General features: G+C 39.4%; 2 protein-coding genes across 2 annotated transcripts in view; one reads left to right on the forward strand and one right to left on the reverse strand.

Moving 5' to 3' along the window:
- Positions 1-20,000, forward strand: part of RALGPS1 (Ral GEF with PH domain and SH3 binding motif 1) — a 311,729-nt gene that overhangs the window by 140,707 nt on the left and 151,022 nt on the right. The window lies entirely within an intron of this gene.
- ANGPTL2 (angiopoietin like 2) overlaps positions 1-20,000 on the reverse strand; it is a 31,522-nt gene that overhangs the window by 5,731 nt on the left and 5,791 nt on the right. Inside the window, exon 2 of the mRNA XM_060250676.1 lies at positions 12,733-13,578. Within this exon, the coding sequence (XP_060106659.1) occupies positions 12,733-13,534 (802 nt within the window). The 5' untranslated portion in view covers positions 13,535-13,578. The remainder of the gene's footprint in view (positions 1-12,732; positions 13,579-20,000) is intronic.

The raw sequence follows: 20,000 nt of genomic DNA on the forward strand, positions 1-20,000 counted from the left end.
TGCAGTTATGTTTCAGGTCTGAACATCACCTTTACCTCTGGAATAATTTTAAAGAAAATGTATGTGTACAAAATACCTTTTAATACATAGTAATTAAAATATCTTTTAATGCATTGTAATGCACTTCCATTTGAAGTGAGACATCTGGAGTGTTGTGATTTATAACTGATTATATCATTTTAGTGTGGGAGGAATCAGAATGGATTTAATTAAAGGCATAAATGGAACATTGTATTGATGTAATGTGTTAACACCATCTTGTAAACATTTGGTCCCTTTAAAACCACCTCACATTTTTACAGGTTTTCTTTGTCAGCATCTTTATGCAAGAATGTACTTATCAATTTAAATTCATAAAGTGTTGTGATGAGTTTTCTTCATGTAACAAGTACAGCTATCGAACATCAAATACATGGACAGATTATTTTCATGCAGAATACTATGTGAAGAAATCCATCAATTTTAATTTAGGAATGCAAGGCATAATATGTGGGTCTTGGATTAATAAGCTAATAAAAATAGCAAGTTATTTAGATCTTATTATCATACACATAAAATGTAGTTTCAATCACTGGTATCTCAAAGGCTGTCAAGTAACAGGCATTGGGAAAGACTTTTAAGGCTGGTTCATATGCGTAGTGGCAGCTAGTGGTCCACATAACCCCTGATTCTGCCTCCATATTTGTCCACTCTGAAAACCACAAGAAACAGAATGATGGAATACTACTGAGCATTTTTTGCCCTAACTGTAATGGTTACAGTTAGGACATCTCATAAGGTTTTTGCCTAACTGTAATGGTTACAGTTAGGACATCTCATAAGGCAAACAGTGGACCTAAGGACATACTTTCCAGCATTTAAAGGCAAAACACCACAGCGCAGGGAAAACTTTGTCATATTTTACTTATTTAAATATTTGTGTCTTGAGTTCCTGTTAGAACCTTGGTTTACAATCATTGAACAAAAAAACGCGATGCTAGTATCCAGATAAACATAAATAGTCATTTTTTTAAAAATATGTTCCACATCAATAACAGTGAAGGGGGAAGTCAGTCAGAGGCTAATTGTATTTATCTGGGGCTCAGAAGATGATGTTCAGTATTTTAAGAATGTCTTTGGGAATGCTGTTCCACAGCTGGGGAGCCAGTATGGATGAAATCCTGATCCTACTCTTCACTCCCTACAGCATCCTTAGTATGTTTGTGAGATTCACAGTGATCCTTGGTTTCTAGACCAGCATATGCAAGATTTCAGAGAATCCCACTATCAGTCAAAGTTTTATCAGTTGTGTTCTACAGAATAGAGCTCTCCAAAACAGATGGATCTTTTTACTGAAAAGAAATTCTACCTCCATGCTTTCTGCAGTTTCTACAGGTGTCACTTTGAGTAAACTACACATAACTTTACCTCAGTGCAATGCTTTTTTTTTTTTTTAGTTCTTTATGCATATTGATTAGAAGTCGAAATGAATATAAAAGTGTGAAAATTTGCTCTCAAATTTGTTTCTGGATTGAGAATGAGTATTTTAAATTTATAGCAAAATAGACAAGATGCAACAAGATTTGCGGGGTTCAAGGAAGGTAGAGGGAAAGTGCTGGAAGGAGTGAGCACACACAAACCATTTGGAAAACATGGCCACAGCTTATTTATTTATTATTACTACAAGCAAAGGAGCAGTGGTGCAGAATAGGAGTAAGTCCGAATATTGGGCATCCCACCTGCTGCCAGATAGCCCATCCCTCAGTCCATCTGCTGAGGGATTGACTGTGGAGTGGCAAGAAACCAGGACATATGCAGCATCAGCCTCTACATGGCCCCCCTGCCACCTGGGGTGAAAGCCAACTAGCAGCCCCAAGGCTCCTTATGAGTTCCCACCAAAACAGGAGAGGTGTGCACTCAGGCATGGCCTCCCCTCAAAAGATCTGTCCCAATGCCCAAACTACCCAGCTGTGACAGTATAAATGAGAGGAAAGAACATTATACATCTAGCACTAGCTACAAAGGACGGGAGGATGGGCAAGCTGCCACCGGGGGGGGGTGGGAAAGGAGCCCAGAGCGCAGCATGGGAATGCCTGCCACTGTCTCCCACCCTGCCCTCCATGCTGCATCTTGCAGCGTGACTTGGTGAGCTGCCAAAGACCTGGCTCATAGCCCATTGAAGACCACATGCAGTCAAAGCCAACTCCCTCCAGCCTCCTCAGTCTCCTGACCCGCAAACTACAGTGGACATAAGTCTCAGCTGTCCTTCTTAATAGGAAAAAAAGGCTTTGCTTGACAATTCCAGTCTTGCAGAGATTATAAAGAAAGGTTTCGTACATATGTCTGTGTGACAGATGTACTTGGGTTAAATGACAAACATTTCCCCTCTATGTTTAATTTAACAGTGTGGCCTACTTGCATTACTGGAAATATATAAGTAGTCTTCAGAGCTGTTTGAACTTCACTTCCCCATTCGACACACATTAATGAAATACACATGTACAATATTGTCAGTGTGTGCTTGGGATGCACCAATAGTGTATTTGAGATGTGACAGTAGTTCTTGCTGCTGTAGTTCCCTCAAACACACGTGCCTGACTGACATGAAGACTTGATGAATAGGGATAATGAATGGAAGTGCCTTTAGCAATTGATCTGTTGGAAATAGTTCAGAGACTGAGTGCTACTGAGGATGGTAAATGTATCACATTCTGACAAAGTTTCCATTTGTTATGTCTTAGAGATTAGTGACACATTCTAGCAATGCTCTGCTAAACATGTAAGAGTGTTTTGATAATATTTCCTTGGTACCGTTTCTGTGCAAGAAAAGAAGGGAGTCATATTAAATTATATTTCTAAGAAATTATAAAAAGAACAGATTGCAAATAAAGCTGCTTTGATTTCATTTACAAAATTATGATAGAAATATATAAAGGCATTTGGAGTTCTTGTTTGCTTTGCTTGGGTTTATTTGGATATGCCTGCAATAAACTGGCACCATGGTTCCCCAACCTGGATATTTTGGGAATTTTGGAGAAAAGGTGGTTGATACCACCACCAAAATGACAGACACAGAGTGAGGTCAGTAAAAACATGCCTAGCTTGGCAGGGTCAATCACAAAATTTTGAGAAGTTCTAGGGCAAGCCTCCAACTACGATGGAGGCAGCTGCTTCCAACTTAGGTGCTTCCTGCAGACATAAAGAAAACACCTCGTGGACTGTACTAAAGAATCTTCTACTTCAGTCAGGTGGAAGAAATATGGGTTTTGTTCTTTGACCTGAGGAAGGGATTCTGTTTGATTTCAGTGTACAAAGTAAGGGGAGGGGTTGCTCCCCGAATTGTCCACAGGAAAAAGCCACCATGACCAGAGACATAAGAATGTCAGTCTGTGTGCTCAGACTGAAGGTACAAGACTATGATATGCCTCCCTGGGTTGAACCCAGCATTTTGCTAGTTAGTCAATTTGTAGGAAGCAACACAAAGCTTCTGTATTTTTATAATTCCATCCAAGACACTTTGGATTTTATCCTCAAGCAAGTTTCTTGCATAGATAATTATAGTAAAAATTGAATTCTGGTTTCCTGTGGTATATGAATGCAGGTTAACTTTTTCTCCAACAAATAGGACTAAGAGTCACAGTTGTGAGAGAAGTTCAGAGTAGCCTGCATGCCAAAAGAAGTTAATTTTTAAATTGAATTCTTTCAAGAGGGAACGAAGGAGGTATGCTTGAGGACCTAGCAACAAGTAGGGTTCACACACATTAGTTTAAAGTTTGCTTGCTATGACATTTGAATATAAACCAAGGGTCTCTAGAAAGTTTGCCACAATATATATATTTCTTTCATTTCAGAAATTAGGAAAATCATATTGTTCATGTGACTTTTAAGGTAGCAACCTAATTAGAAATAAGTTTTCTTAATAAGCCACATGCACGCACACACACGTACTCTTTCACTAAAACCCTTGACTGCTGCAGGTACATTACTTCATTTTCTTTTCTCCAGATTTTGTGGAAGCCCTTGCTGCTGTTCATATTGGCATACTGAATTTAATCTAACACCTTTTCCCTCGAGTATCTGTTTTGCTACATTAAAATATGATATATGTGCACAAGGAAGCTGTGTTGAATTAGACTGTTACAGAGAAATGCTGTATGACGCATTTCCTGAGACGGTAGGGTTTAAGCTTATTTTTACAGGAGAGGCAATATATTCCTCCAGAGTTTCATTCTGCAATGCTCGGCACCTTGAGAAAGAATGAATATTTATATCCATCGGATGAAATCTGTAGCCAGTCTGTTAAAACAGGTGTGCAGTGTGATGCTTAGATCCTACATGTGAAACTGCTTACAGGCACATTCTGCTACCTGTGGGCTTTTAAAAAAAACTGAGAATCAAGCACCAGTTTTTCCTATTGACTGATACTAGTCCCAGTGTTTTTTTAAAAGTTGCTGATTTAAAAGCATAATGAGGGAGATGTGAATTAAAGGATCAGAAGGAACAATGCAAATATCTTCTGGTATTTGACACTAAAGAGGTAAATGAAGGACCCTCTGGCTTGTGATACAGTTTCAATATGGCTCTTAGAGCCAAGGAAATCTTCCATAAGCGCAATAAAGGAACATTGCAGTGTTGTCTGAATACAGATTCACATTCTCTGAGTGGGAAGTAGACTTCCTTTAGGAGATGAAAGCAGGATGGAGGAGGAGTAAATTCCTTTATAGCTTTTCTGCCTGAGAGCCAAGAGGGAGGTCTGTAGCCAATGTAGGGAGGCTTCCACTGTTTGCCTTTCTTCATGGCTGCTAGTTTAGCTTCTGCAGGATGCTGTAGAAATTACCTAGGTAAACAATCACCATTCAACTGTATCAGACTGCTCTTGCTTCCATAACAAAGACAAGAGCAGAGTTTTTATATTTAGGAGCCCTCTGGCTGTTCCTTAATACATTAAAGATTCATCAAGCTCTGATGTCTTACAGTTTAATCTTTAAAAAAAAAGTGCAGCGATTAAACTATGCATTTCTGTACTCTGGGAAATGTTATTAACACTTAGTCACTTGGGCAATAAATAAAATGATGGAATGGAAGCAGTCTCATTTTTACATAATAGTACTCTAAGTAGAAAAGGTGTATATTTGTGTGTATGCAGTTGAAGTCAAGGTGAGGTACAAAATGTTTGGTTCACTGAATTCCCTTGTTGCAGTATCTGATGAATTAGGCTTGCATATAACATTAAGTGTTGAAAAGGTTTCCATTCGTCTTTCACCATTTGTGAAAGAGAAGCAAAGGGGAATAAAGGCTCTCACTAACTATAGAATGGCAAATCTTGTTAAAAACGGTTGCCATTTACATGTGAGTTATATAGTGGCCATATAGTGCACAGTGAAAGGTGTTGGACTCTTTTATCGCTGCATTCCTAAGCCTAAGTATATTAAAGTCATTGGGTTTAGGAGGGTGTAACTCTGTTTCGGATTACAGTATGGGAGTTCTGTCTGGATATTGCCATTAGGTGACTGTAGATATGGTCATAAAATCCAGTGTAAATAATCCAAGATATTATAAAATCATAGATTTTTAAAACAAAGTGGTGTATTACTTGTGCTGCATATACTCTACACTTAAAAATGCTAATTATATGTAAAGAAAAATTGTTCAGCCTATACAAATCACGCAGAGTAAGGATTTAGATTGCTTAGTTTGTATAATTTATTCTGCAACAGTTACTATTATGCAGTATTCTGGTATTTCTGTTTATATAGAGAGGCAAGGAAATAAAACCACATTGCTAGCTTCTGGAAATCTTATTCCGTCACCCTTCTGCTTTCTGAGTTCAATAGGTATTCACACTTCCAAGGATATTTTGCCAGCGGAAACAGCCTTTAAACAAAATGAAAGCATGGTTTTTCCATGCTCCATCGGAATAATATTAAATGCAAGTAATTACCTTTTTCAAAAGATTTGATCAACACTCAGGATATATTCTGTTGTATAGAGGAAAACCATCTGACAACCAGTTTTACCAAAGCGTATGCTTTTAATCCTCATAAAATCATTTGTACTGTCCAAATATTGTGTCCTCAATTATGTCAGAGAACGCACTGTTCATATATTCTTATAGTGAGGTTTGTAAGACTGTTTTTGTCTGCAGTGTTGTCTAAAATATCTGACTCCTTGCTTGAAGTTTCTAATTTTTGTTCCAAGACAGTCTTCCATGGATTTTTAATTTTCTCTTGGGATTTGTAAAGAGGTAGAAACTGACCATGACATAGTTGATGAAATTCTGCCCAAGCTGTAAATGTTCCTGTTAAATTTATGGTGTATTACATAAGCCATAAAAAGGATAAAATCTTTATATCATTAAAATCAGACATACTATTTTATATATAGAAACCACATTTTGGCCTGGTTGTGGAAGTAAATGCTGAAATTGCCCTTGTGTTTCCTCAGTTTGGCATAGTAAATGATGGGTGTAGAATATCTACATTAGCTACGCAGAGACTTAAAAATACTATTAAAATGTATCTTGTAGCTGAGACTCATTTCAGCGTTTTGTCTCATTCATCTATTGGATCCATCTATTGGAAATACAAATTGTAACAACTTTGTTCCGAAGGCCTATTTTAACAACCAAGTTGATGTGTGGTGATGGTTGTAAGGAAAAAGCTCAGTCTGTGGTAAGACAAAGTGGCCATGTGTATGTGCCTCTACCACATAATGAATCTAATGTGGAATTGGCTTTTGCAATGAAATTGCTGTGATGCATAAAAACTGAGTTGGGGATGTACAGAGGACCACATCACTGCTGGTTGATGCATCTGGAATTCAACAAATTCAAAGTTCTTTTCCATGGTACCAAGGTGAGAATAGTCCTTAAGGCCTGATCTGTATGGGCTATAGTCCATCACATGGAGCTATTCCAGGACTAAAGGTATGTGGAGGAAGCAACAATACAAACTGCTGGAACCAGACAGTTTCTTGGCAGTGATTTGTGTGAACTTGGGAACACCTTTTTTCCTCTCATGCTTAAGTGAATTGCTCTGAGGAAGCTAAATGGTGCCAGCAGCTCATATGTTACTTTTTCAAGTGTCTGGCCATGAAACTGGTCTTTGTGGGAGATTTTTATTTGTTTATTTAAAGTATTTTTATGCCACCTTTCCACTCAAATGGGGGCCCCCAAGGTGTGAACGTGAGAACATTCAACCATCAAAAACAGTATTTAAAATAATACATAAAATAATTCAACAAAACCTTTAAACACACAGCACCAAAATAAGAGAGGAGGGCCAATAATTGTCATCAAGGGCATGCCAAACTAAACAAAAAGTTCTTCACCCACTGGCAGAAGACAGTAATAGAGGAGGCAAACAAATCTTCCTGGAGAGGAGGGGTCCAGATATTTGCTGCTACAACCCAAAAGGCCTTCTCTTGGATTACAACACATATAGCCTCAGATGGTGGAGGCACCCAAAGCAGGTCCTCTGAAGATGAGCAGAGTGAATGGGTAGGTTCATTATGGGAGACGGCAGTCCTTAAGCCATGCCAGACCTATCTTTAAAGGGCAATACCAGCTCTTGAATTGAGCTCAGAAGCAAATTGGGAGTCAGTATAGATAGAACAAGTCTGGAGTGTTATGGTCTATGCATCCAGGTCTAGTGCGAAATTGGTCAGAATGTTGTAGTGGTTATGTAGGATTTGTAGTGGTGATGTTGGATTTAGGAGACCCAGGTTTGAATCCCTATTCTGTCATGAAAGCTTTGTGGGTGGTTTTTGGCCAGTCACACACACTCACCTAAACTACCTGACAGGGCTGTTACGTAGATTAAACAGAGAAAAGGTGAACGTTGCAAGCAAGCCACTTTGGGTGGGGAGAAAAGTGGGGTATAAAGGAAGTAAATAAAAATAGACAACTGTTTAATTTTTAGATTTGTAGGGGACATATTAGGGCTGCCAAATTAAAGGTTTTGTCAAAAACTTGTCCTAATTTTTATCTCATTGCCAAATACCATTCACACTTGTGTGACATCTGGGCCTCTTTACATATTATAAAGTACTTAGGTTGGGTCTGGAGTCCCCAGCCTGTGACACAGTCAGACATCAGTTGTGAGTTCTCCTCAGTATCCTCATGTGTGATTCAGAATTCAATCATCACTGTGGTGTGCTCATGTATTTTACCAGCAAGCTAAATAGATCTGCCCAGGAACAGTTCAGGTCAAGAAATGGGCACAAGGGGAGAAGACTTTAAGCCCTTTCTTTCCGTGTGCCACAGTTGCAATCTGAATCTGGCAACATGTGTGTGGTAATTGTATAAGAGGATCTCCGACTCTTCTAAATTCCAGGATTCATCACTCCTGTTGTACTACCCTATTAATGGGACTTGACAAAGTATATCAGGCTGTTGGGGAGGAAATCATATGATGAGCATGTGCAGATGCCTTACAAGATTGATTCCTATATTTAGACAATTGGTCCATTCTAGCATGGTATTGTCTGTAATGACTTGTAATAATTTCTGAGGCTGAGAAGAAGATTGCCCATCACCTGCTGCCTCAGATAGTTTTAATTGGAGATGCCAGGAGTTGAAATCTAGGACATTCTGCAGGCTTTGATGCACAGCCCCTTCCTGCCCCAAATTATCTTATTTATCCACATCCCACCCTTCTTCAAAAACGTGTATGGTACATGATTCTCCTCTGCTTTGTTTATCCTCTCAGTAATCCTGTGAGGTAGGTTAGGCAAGGGGGGAAATGACTGTCTCATCTCACTCAGTGAGCTCTAGATGAAGTGGGAATTTTAATCAAAACCTTCAGAGTCATAGGATGATACCACCTTGAGCAGCTTCTCTGGAGAGGCAGTATAAACATGTGCTAAATAAACAGCCTCCACACCATGCCAGCTGCCACTGATAAAGTCTGGCTTTTGCTTAATAGTGATTTCATTACAGCTTTGTACATAAATGACAAATAATTGTGTGAGTAGCATTCGCACTGTGATTTATTTAATGAAGAATTTCTAAGCAACTAATTGAACTAAAGAGCCTCCCTTACTACCAGCCATCAGCCAAATGCCATCAACAATATCAGAAAGAGATGAGGTTACTCCAGGCATCCTTCTGTCATGCTTAGATTGAGAACAGCACTAGATGTACAGTTGTATTGGTTTTTAATTGTTGTATGCTGCTTTGGGAGCCAAAATGAGGGTAAAAATATAATGCATTTACATTGCAGTCCAAAGCACAGTCATACCCTACTCAGTTTCAGCTCTTTGAAGTCAGTGGGATTAGAAGAGTATAACTCTGTTTAGGATTGCACTAGAAATGATGCAATCCAGAGAGCTCCTGAAATCTCTTTTTGAGTACTCTGCAGCACAAATGCATAATTTTTTTCACAATTCCTGTACTTGCTGCTCTTCACATGCACTGAAGCTGTATCAGTAAGTGTGAATTTTCCTTCCTGCTACCAGTACTAGACAACAGTGTTTTACCTTTGTTTGATTTCTGTAATTGCTCCCAGGTTGCTACATCATGTGTAATGTTTTAGCCTGGAGTAAAGACTTCTGGCCAAGTTATAATCCTTTTGATTCAAGGAGTTTCTAATGGAAAAACTGAAAACAGTCATACAATTGCTATTTAGTGAGGTCACCTTTTACTGCTAAACATTCTTCTAGTAATAACAATACTGGAAGAAAACTGAACTGTGATTTAAGAACTCCTGCTTAGAGCTCAGTCTGTAAATGATAGCTAAGCCACAGGGAGTCTTCTGCTTGCTTTAGTGAGTTTTACAGCAGCCTCCAAATGACTAGTGCATCAAAAATAAATGGACCTTTTTGCTCTGTCTCCATGTTAAGCAGTTGCCATTTTTCCCTTGAGTATTTTATTTTTAAGATGGAAAAGGCAGTGTTCAACAGGGCTGATTAGTTCTCGAGAACAACTATTTCACAAAACTGTTGACTTCCAATTGATTGTCTTTTCTACACTTGCACCATCCTTCTGCCTCTCAACTTGCTTTACTTGGCAAAAACAAAAATACATCAAGTGATGAGATAAACTGATTGATTATAATATAGACAAACCGTGAACAGTACATAGCTGCATGCTGCTAGACATGGGAAATGGGCGAAATGGAGTACTAACTAGAATCAGTATCATGAAGTTTCATACTTCAATTTGAACCAGATATCAAAGTCAGCAACACTCAAACTAAAGGTGGAGCACATGACATGAAATGGTACCCAGAATTTCTAGATCTGCTTAGGTGTATACCTAAAATTGTAATCTGTAAAGTAACCCAATAATATTTTTTCCAGATCTGTTTTTCTTCCCATGGGGAAAAGATCCTGTGAGCAAGCAGCATTCTGAGACTACTTTTCATGTTAAAAACAAGGACTGGTTCTGTTTGATATCTCTAATTTCCTGTAAGCATCACAGGATAGCTCTCATTTCCTGTAAGGTATTTTTTTTACAATCAGAACCAAAGGGATGTGGTTGCTAAAATTAGGAAGTCACTATCTCTCCAACAAGCCTATCTCACAGGGTGGTTTGAGGGCAATGTATTGACTTTATTTGTAATCTGCCTTTTCTTGCTGAGACTCAAGGTGGAATACAACTAAAACAATGCAATAAGAGCAATAAAAATCATACAACTGAATTTAACTAAACCTACAAGTAAACTACTTTAAAATCACCCCTCAACAACCTTTGGAGAGAATACTAACATGACATTGTTTTGTAAGGTAACGATCTTGTTCACATCTGTCAGCCATAATGAGGTCACCAGATGCTGACATTTAATTTGAATCCCTGATTACCTTAGAAGACAGAGTATATCTCTTTGCATTCAAATACAGAAGTAATAATGTGAAAAATAAAGATACAGTCCCAGATTACACAAACTTCGTGCTGCCAAAAAAGATCAGTGTATGTAGATGTTATCATCTGAAGGGAAAAAAATCCATGTTCGGATCCAGATGTTTATCCTCTACTTTTTCTTCTATAGCTTTTTTAAAAAATATATTCAATATGACTGAAAAGAATCTTGATGCAAAAAGTACCCATATTTCTCATCAAAGACACAGGGATTTGATCATGCATATTTGCATACATTTTATTTGAATAATTCTAATTGCAACATGTGGGCTTGCACAGAATTTTAAATACCTTAAATAACTATAGTCTTCCCCAGAAAAAGTAACTGCAGCTCCTATGAGGCAGTGCAAGACAACAGTGTATAATGGTCTGAGAAACCTATGTTCAGAATCCCCAGTTTACAAAGGAAATGTGCTGGATACACACTCTCCTGAATCCACCTCACTGGCTTGTTGTTAATCCTTATCTAAATAGTTTCTACTATTTCCTCCTGAGAAAGACTGGATCATGAGGGCATGAATACAGTGAAAAGTGGGAGGAAACCCAGTTGCACCCAGGAGAGCACTAGCAAAATGAGCTTTAACACACGCACACTGTAGCAAGGCAAAAAGCTCATACCTTGAATAAAACTGTGTTGGTCTTAAAGGTGCTTTCTTTGTATTTCTCCCATGGTATTGAGGCAGCTGAGCAAAGCAGCCTCTGGCTCTTTCCCTCTTCCTCCCTTTTCTCAAAGGGAGGAGGAGCCTCCACCATTGGGGGAGCTTGGCTCTGTAGCTCTGCTGTGCGATTGAGAGAGCCTCACACCCAGAGCTACAAAGCCAAGCTCCTCCATTAGCTGAGACTCCTCCTGTCTTGGGGAAGAGGAATGAGAAAGATGGAAAAAGCGAGAAGCTGCTTAGCTCAACTACATCGCACAGGAGAAATACAAAAGGCACTGGGACAAATGGAGGGAGAAAGAAATAAACGATGGCTGCTTGCTTGTGGGCCACATTCAAGCCCTGTGGGGGCTGAATCAGGCCCAAGGACCACACATTTGACACCCTGCTCTCTAGATCTTCACTATTCACGACATCACAGTGACTGAATACCTAAGGATACGTGTCTGTTGATGGAGACTGCATATTTTAAAAATGGACACAGGTGTTAGTTAAATTCAGGAACAGGATGTCTAGAATTATGCAACATAGCATGTATAAAGACATGTACTATGGACTCTGGACTTAGGATGACTCAATTTGTAGAGAATTTTGGATGAATTCAGTCTCCAAAATAATATGATGCTTGTAAACTGAGCAAGTATTTTACGCTACTCTGGGATGCTGTGGTTTTGTACAGTAGGTTACAGTAGTATATTGGTTTAGTAAGAAAAGTCCACATGCAAAGTATTCCTAGAAAACAGAAATGATACATCTACTGTCTGAATCATAAATGAAACAGGTGGTGTTCTTTCAAACCCTTAAAATGCAAAACTTGAAATACTGTTTTGTAGTCTGCAACATCATTTGCAGACAATTATCTGAAACTGTGCCAATTGTTTGAATTATGGTTTTAGGCTGTGCCAGTTGTCTGAATTATGGTCCTTTTGATTTAATTTATATGTATTATATTTATGAGATTGCTTAACTTTGATATGCTTAATTTTGATATGCTTCATTTATTGTTGTTGTAGCATTCTTAATGTTGTAAGCCGTCCTGAGTCCGCCTGAGAGATAGGGTGGGGTGTAGATTGCAAATTAAATTAAATTTAAATTAAATCATTTGTCTACATATTACTATGGTTGCCTTTTTTTTTAAGACCCAGAACCTCATTATGGTTTCTCTACAAGAAAAAAGTTCATGATTTGCTGAATCTTAATTGAAAGATGTTATGTAAGTATGTCAGGTCATCTACTTACCTGATGGCTTATCAGTTGAAGTTGGAATACTAGTAACTGGTGGCATTGTTGGGAGTGTGGGTGGAAGAACCTTTAAATTCTGATCACTTTGAATTTCATTAGTAGATATTTGATTAATAATACGGTTATAATTGGGAGGTTGGTAAACTCGATTTGGTGGTTGTGGCGGTTGTGGGATTGGTTTCATGGATGGTGTCCTCTGGCAGTGCTCTTCTAGCTGTGAAATAATTATTGACTGGTTGTTGGCAATGGTTACCAGATGTTGATACTTGTGCTCCAAGTCCTTGTATTTGTTCGCAAGCTGCAGCATGTCAGCAGTTTGATTCAGTATCTTGTTTTCCAGTTGAGAAAGTTCTAAAGCATTGTCCCGTTTTCGGATGATTTCGTGCAATAGCTGCATGTAGAGTTGGGTGACCCGTGAATTCATATTGCGACTCTCTTTTCGTAAGAGCTTTACTTCATTAACAATTCCTCCATCTACCTCCACCAATTGCTGAAGGGTTTCTATCTGCCTCTTTTGCTTAAGCAGTTCATTGTTCAGCAGTTCTATCTCCTGCTTATTTACCCTGTTTTCAAGTACAACCTCTGGTTCTTTTGAATTAACACAAATGGCACCTGTCACCTTCTGTTGAGGTACAATGAAGGTATAGGTGCACTTGTCTTGGGTGTCACTGGAGCGCTTATACCTGTTAGTGTAAATGAATTCCTGTTCTTCTCCTGCATCTCTGCTCTCAGAATCTGGAGTGATGGTGGCTTTCATGCCCAATGCAGTCATTAACAACAAGCAGACTGCCGCCTTCATGGCTTTTTGTTTCTGAGATGTTTTCTATAAATGAACCTTTGGATCTGTTTTAACATAAAAAAATAAACAACAGTTAATAAACAGCCACTGACAAGTAAAAGCAAGCAGAAAAAGCAGTCCTGGTCTAAATGATAAAATTGTTGAATGAAAAAGTACACTAAAGTTGTTCTCTTATGGAAGCCCACAGCTGCTGGTGGTATACTGGTTTGCAATATGGCAAGAGCAGGTTGTCTCATTATTCGCCTGGTTCTGCATGGTAAATAACACTTGCATTTCAGGGACACGCAAATTTCCTTGATTGCAGAGGGGGATAGAGCTCTGTGTTAAAATCAAACTGATGCTAATACGTTCCAGATGAGTTAGATATAATAGTAACAGCTCGTATCCTTCCACTGTACTCAGTAAGGAGTAAAGCTGTCCTCCAACTTAAGTGGCCCTTACTCATGTGGAAAAGCATTTCAGTTGGAGGAAGGTTCCTGAGACTGGAGGGAGACTTCAGACATTATTGGGTAGGATGCAACCCCAAACCTGTGTTTTACTTATTATAGATAAGGCTCTTTGACTTTACTAGCAAGCAGGACCACTAGGCAAACTAGGCATTTGCCTAGGGCACCAGGAGAGGGGACACCAAATTGGACTCTCCCGTGCCCAAGACAAACACCTAAGTTTGTCTCTCCCTCCCCACCACCACCACCACTCACCTCTTCCCTTCCACAATGCAGTGCTCTGCCCCCCCCCCCCCCCCGCAATCAGAGGAGTGCCACGACGAGGCTCAGCCCTACCTGCTTCAACAGGGCTGAGGTTCCCACAGTTCCAGAAGTGAGGGGGGAGAAGCCTCCTCCAGCGCACTCTTCAAAGAACTTAGAAGAAGCCCGGGACCTGTTAAAGCGGGTACAGCTGAGCCTCGTCACAGCTCTCCTCTGATCGTGCCAGCAGGTGGGTGATGGAGCTCGGTGCTGCAAAGGGCAGGGGGCCAGAAGGCAGGAAGCCTGCCTGAGGCGCCATGCACCCTAGGGCTGACACTGCTAGCAAGGCATCTCTTTGTAGGAACTCAGATGGTTGAAGCAAAAAGTAGGTCAAAACAAGTTCATTTCTTACTTTGTAGCATAGGCTAAAGCAAAATCCTACTATGCCTTCTCATCCAATTATGAGAGTGGGAAATCTCAACTACCCTCTGCCTTGTGAATCCTTAGATCTCTTTAGGGGCAGCCCTCACCCTCTTTGGAACAATGGTCAGAAATAAAAGGGAGGGTTTTTATGGCACTGTGTCTATATTTTGTGGTTCTCCAGAAAAGGCGTGCCTCTCAATTTCACTTTCATTCAGTGCTTTGCTTTTTGTGCATGTTTCACCTTTCAAGTGGTTAAATAAATTCCATACTCTAAGTTTACACTGTGTGAGATATTTGCTGTTAGTAATTATTGTTTTATATAGTGGATTTCTCAAAGTATCTACTATACAGAGATAGACAATTCTCAGATGTCTACTGATTCACAAAAGTTAAAAATGAATGCACACACAAAGTCCTACAACACTGCAGGGCAATATGTAGCCTCAGAATGAGAAATATCTAGGGAATGAAGGTATGATATAATGTTAATGCAACACATCATTTTCCCTGTATAGAAATGTAAATGTCTTGGATACAATACAAAAAAAATTATTTGCCAGTGGTGGAGGGAACTGGCTGTTACAAACAAGCCCTGTGTCTTGAAAGCAGCATCATTCAAAATCTTAAAGAAATTGGAAACATAAATTAAAACTCTCTTAGACAGCTTTAACTTGCATAACCAGCATTTGCTCAGCAGGTCACACTTGGTGACCCTGGCAGGCTTCCAATCCTCATACTTTACACAGTTGAACTGTTCTTTAAAATCTCTTCAGCATAGTAGTTGTAAAAAGCTGGGGGGGGGAAAGATTTCTTGCTTCAATATCTGGCTTTCAGGCTTCACAAATCTGTATTTGTCTTGAATTGAGTATTTTTCTCTAAAATCCTTTTCTTGCTTCATTTTACAATGCTCTTTCACTGTAAGGGCAACAATTATGGCACAGAGTCTCATAATTGTAAAAATAACATTTCCCCCCACAAAAGTTCCTCCACCGATAAGAAATGCACAGATCATTTGCATGAAGATCTCCAGAACATAAGAGGTATGGCACAGATATGTTGTTGGCTCTTTTTCTGCTGCTAAATTATATAGCACTTTAATATACCACCCTGCCAGTCCCAAAGACCTACTTGAGGCAACTCAGAAGTAAATCAGTAGAATAAAACCATAAAAACCATGGTATGAAAACAAGCTGTATAAGCTTGCATTCTTTTACTGTGTTACCTACACTATTAATAATTACAAACAAGAAACTGCAGTAGTCACAACTGACTTACGGCAACCCCTGGTGGGGTTTTCAGGGCAATAGATGTCCATAGGTGATTTACCATGATCTGCTGCTGTATTGTGTTCCTGGTATTCCTTGGCAAACTCCCATCTAAATACTGATGAAGGCTGACCCTGCTTAGCTTCCAAGATCAAGCTAGCTTGGGTTATCCGGATCAGGGCAGTTGGTCCCTCAGGCAAAACGTCAGCCATATCATCCAGATCAGCTCTCTTCAAGTGGACCCTGCTGGTTCTGTTTTAAAGCTGCCTCTTTAATCTTTTGTTGGCTTTCTTTTTAAAACCCCATCACATGCTCAGAATCCACAAGAGGAAGTCCAGTTCATAGGAGTGTATTTGATCTTTGTTTTTTACTGACTTCTCTCTCTCAAGAACATGGTCCTAGGCTCACGAAAATCAGTGGCAGTGGCAGTAGGGGAGGGACGGTGGCTCAGGGGTAGAGCATCTGCTTGGTAAGCAGAAGGTCCCAGGTTCAATCCCTGTCATCTCCAACTTAAAAGGGTCCAGGCAAATAGGCGTGAAAAAGCTCAGCTTGAGACCCGGAGAGCCGCTGCCAGTCTGAGTAGACAATACTGACTTTGATGGACCGAGGGTCTGATTCAGTATATGGCAACTTCATGTGTTCATGCCAGTGATCAGGTCAGTGGTCCATGCAGTCCAGCTTATTGGCTGCTAACAGACTGCCGGCTCAGAAGCACCCGGGAGCATCCTGATGGCCTGCAGAAGAGGGACGGGCCACACACCCCTTCCCCCGGGGAGCATCTAGAGCACACACTGGCTCTGCCGTGGCTCCCCAGACAGCCAGGGAGGCACCTTGGAGGCACCCCAGCAAAAAGGGGCCTTTTGAAAGTGGGGCCTTTTTAAGCTAGGTCCCAGTAAATTGGGGACGGCTCGGGGGTGGGACAGGGACAAGCAGGCAGATGTGCCTGTGTAGATGCACTTTTTGGGGGTGCTCGCCTGTCTTCCCTTGGCAGCAGCAAATCTAATAAATAAGAATCCAGAGCATCACTGCCCCAGACATAGTGTTCCATCTATACATTGTGGCTGATGGACCTCTGCTCCATATCTTTATCCAGTCCTCTCTTGAAGCTGTCTATGTTTGTAGCTGCCATTACATCCTGTGGCAGTGAATTTCATATGTTAACTACTCATTGACACTGATGGTTCAAGATTGCATTCTTAGAACCTAGTCTGGCTATTCAGATAGTTGGCAAAATGCAAGAGGTAGTAATGGATCTGATTGTGTTTGCTGTTTCAACAATTGCTCAACTAATTGTGCCTTAGGGAATGTAATTTGAAGATGTTTCTGTCATCTAATATGCAGAAGCAAAACAAACGTCCAAAGAAAAGATATTACATTCTCTCTCTTCCCCTCCCCCATTCCCCCTCCCCTTCCTGAAAATGAAAAACAAAACCAGATATTTTCCTTGGCACTACAAGTTACAAGTGAAATGCAAAAGACTCACTGTGGAAATTATCCTGTTCATTGCAAGGCTTTTTACATTTACAAAGAATTTTCTATTCTGAATTAAGTTATGTTTTGTTCCTTTTTGTGGCAAATAGAATGCCTACAAAGCCTGATGAGATGATGTCAGCATGAAATTAAGTAGATAGTTTACCTGTATGTTTTGCTAATGTCAGGACTTCATTACACTGTATTATTATAGCACTGTTATAACAGTAATAGAATTTGCTCTTAAATAGAATTTGCTCTTAAGAAAATACTTTATGGCTAAGTGCTAAAGATTGTACAACAAAATTTAGAAAGCACAGAAATAGAGATATCTTGCTATTCTAAATGAGAGGAAAGTCCTAGAATATCTTCCAGTTCAACAGGGGTTGTTAGGGAAACTTCTTATATTGCATAATCTTTTAAAAGAAGTTATGCTGTGCAAGTGTTTAGATTTTTGTTGTTAATGCCCACACAATATCTAGTCGAGTCAAAATGGGAGTGCTTTGCACAAAAACACCCCCTTTCCCCAAGAAGCCTTTCCTCTTTTGTGGCAAATTTTTCAGGACCCATTTTCCATTACTTTTTAAAGGAGAGGGAACACTGCAGAGAGAAGGTGCCTCCATTGTTACACAATCTGACTCCTTATATCTCACCTGCTGTAGACTTTCAATAACCAGTAGTCCACCTATGCCTGTATTCAGGTGATAGCTGTGTTGTGAACCTGTTTGTGTCCTCAATAGACAGCAGCTTTAGTATCTTTTTTCTTCAGATCATCCTAGTAACAATGATGTGCCCAATAAGGTATGTTTATATGATGACATCACTGAGAGAAGAACTAAGCTTAGTTTTAAGGGAGGACTGAATAAACTCGAATAAGCCTCACTCTGAATTGTCTTGCTTTGCCTTCAATGATGTAGTAGTCATAACATTAATTATACTATGATGTCTCTGCTGCTAGGAAAAGGGTTCTTTTAAAACAAATGAAGCAGCAGGCTATCTGATCTGTGGACAGCACTGAATGGGCTTTAAAAGGGCTTTTGGAGGGGGTGTTTCAGGAAACTTCCCTCCACCATCTTTTTTGTGCTGAAAATAAAACTATAATGTACTGTTAAGTATTTATATAATCATATATCCAGTATTCAGTGATGGTGGATTGGGATTTCAGTAGACATTTTTATGAACACCTTAAGTGTTGCATCCCTGCAGTTGCAGTCTTGGACATAGCAGGGGAGAACTAGGGGTAATCTTTGTTTCCTGTTGTTTATATAATTTAAGAGCTATACATTAATATGAAGTATATGTTTGAGGAAAACATTTTATGATTTAAACCAAGTATCTGGGGAAAATGATGTGATGTGATATAATGTAACCAATAATCTGGGAAATGAAAACTAAGGACAATACTGCAAGAAACCAATCCACTGCAGATATTGTTGCTAGTTTATCTTTACTGGTGTATACTTTCCTTAGCCAAAGAGTTAGGAAAAAGTGACCTGCCTGACTCCAGCTGCTTTGATAGTTAAGAGAGAGAGACTCAGTCTATTGCAATAGGTTATGATTGATTAAGCTATAAAAGAAAAGGAAAGCCCCACAACCTTGACACATCATGAATTTGTTTTCTGTTCTCTAAATTGAAAGTCTGTTTTTGTTTTTCTGTTTTTGGGTTTGTTTGTTTTTTAAAAATATCCCCCCTGCCACACTTACAAAGTATACTTATGATTTTCCCCTTACTAAAAAAATAAAATAAAATTGCAACACTTTAAGGTGTGGGCATTTCAGACTCCTTGAGGTAGCAGAGGGTAATGCTTAACAGAAATTTTATTGGGCTTTTGAGGAAGGCTAAAAATATAACCACTAAACTTAGTGTACAAAATGAGTACAGCTATTTATTTCTTTAGCATTTTGTTTTGGGGGCATTCCAGACAACTTCTTCCAGGTGAAAAGCACAGCTAACATTAATCTAGCCATGTAACGTTTCCTGGTGAACCTGCTGGTAATAACTAACTCTTTCCCTTCACTCAAGTTGTTAATTGTAGTTGCTGAGAAACAGCAGTTGTTGACTCTGCAAGCATGCTTTTCTGTGTGGAAGGTTGGTTGCGTAAGTGTTACAAGTATTTATTGGAATGTGCCCATGACATCACCATATCATAAGTCCCTTCCCCTTTGATCTGCTGCATTTTCAGTTGCCTTATGAACTTTGCTTTATCTTTTGCTGCTTGGAGACTGTTCCTTCCCATCTCTTAGTCTTGAGCATATTTCAGACAATTTTTTTAAAAAAAATTTTTAGTAATGCAATAAGGTCACTCTCCAGAAGAAAAGCCAGCCTTATCCTTCTCCTGGTTTGCAGGTACTGAGGGCATATCGTGTCATATCATATGGCTACTGCTAATACAGCACTAAGAGAGGGATGGAATATCCCACTGTGTGGAAAGAGTGATTGACCTGTTTTTTGCACAGTGTTAATTTGTCCATTGCTGGTTTAGCACCAATCCACTTCCCCTATTGCACTTTGAAAATGAATGCTGGGAATAGCCAGAAAACAGCCAAAAATGTACAACTTCATAATATCAGCAATAAAATAGTATACTATTATTAATTAAACAATGTTCTAGTAATAGAGAT

Source organism: Heteronotia binoei, chromosome 12 (assembly GCF_032191835.1).
Source record: "Heteronotia binoei isolate CCM8104 ecotype False Entrance Well chromosome 12, APGP_CSIRO_Hbin_v1, whole genome shotgun sequence".
Taxonomy (NCBI): Eukaryota; Metazoa; Chordata; class Lepidosauria; order Squamata; family Gekkonidae; genus Heteronotia; species Heteronotia binoei.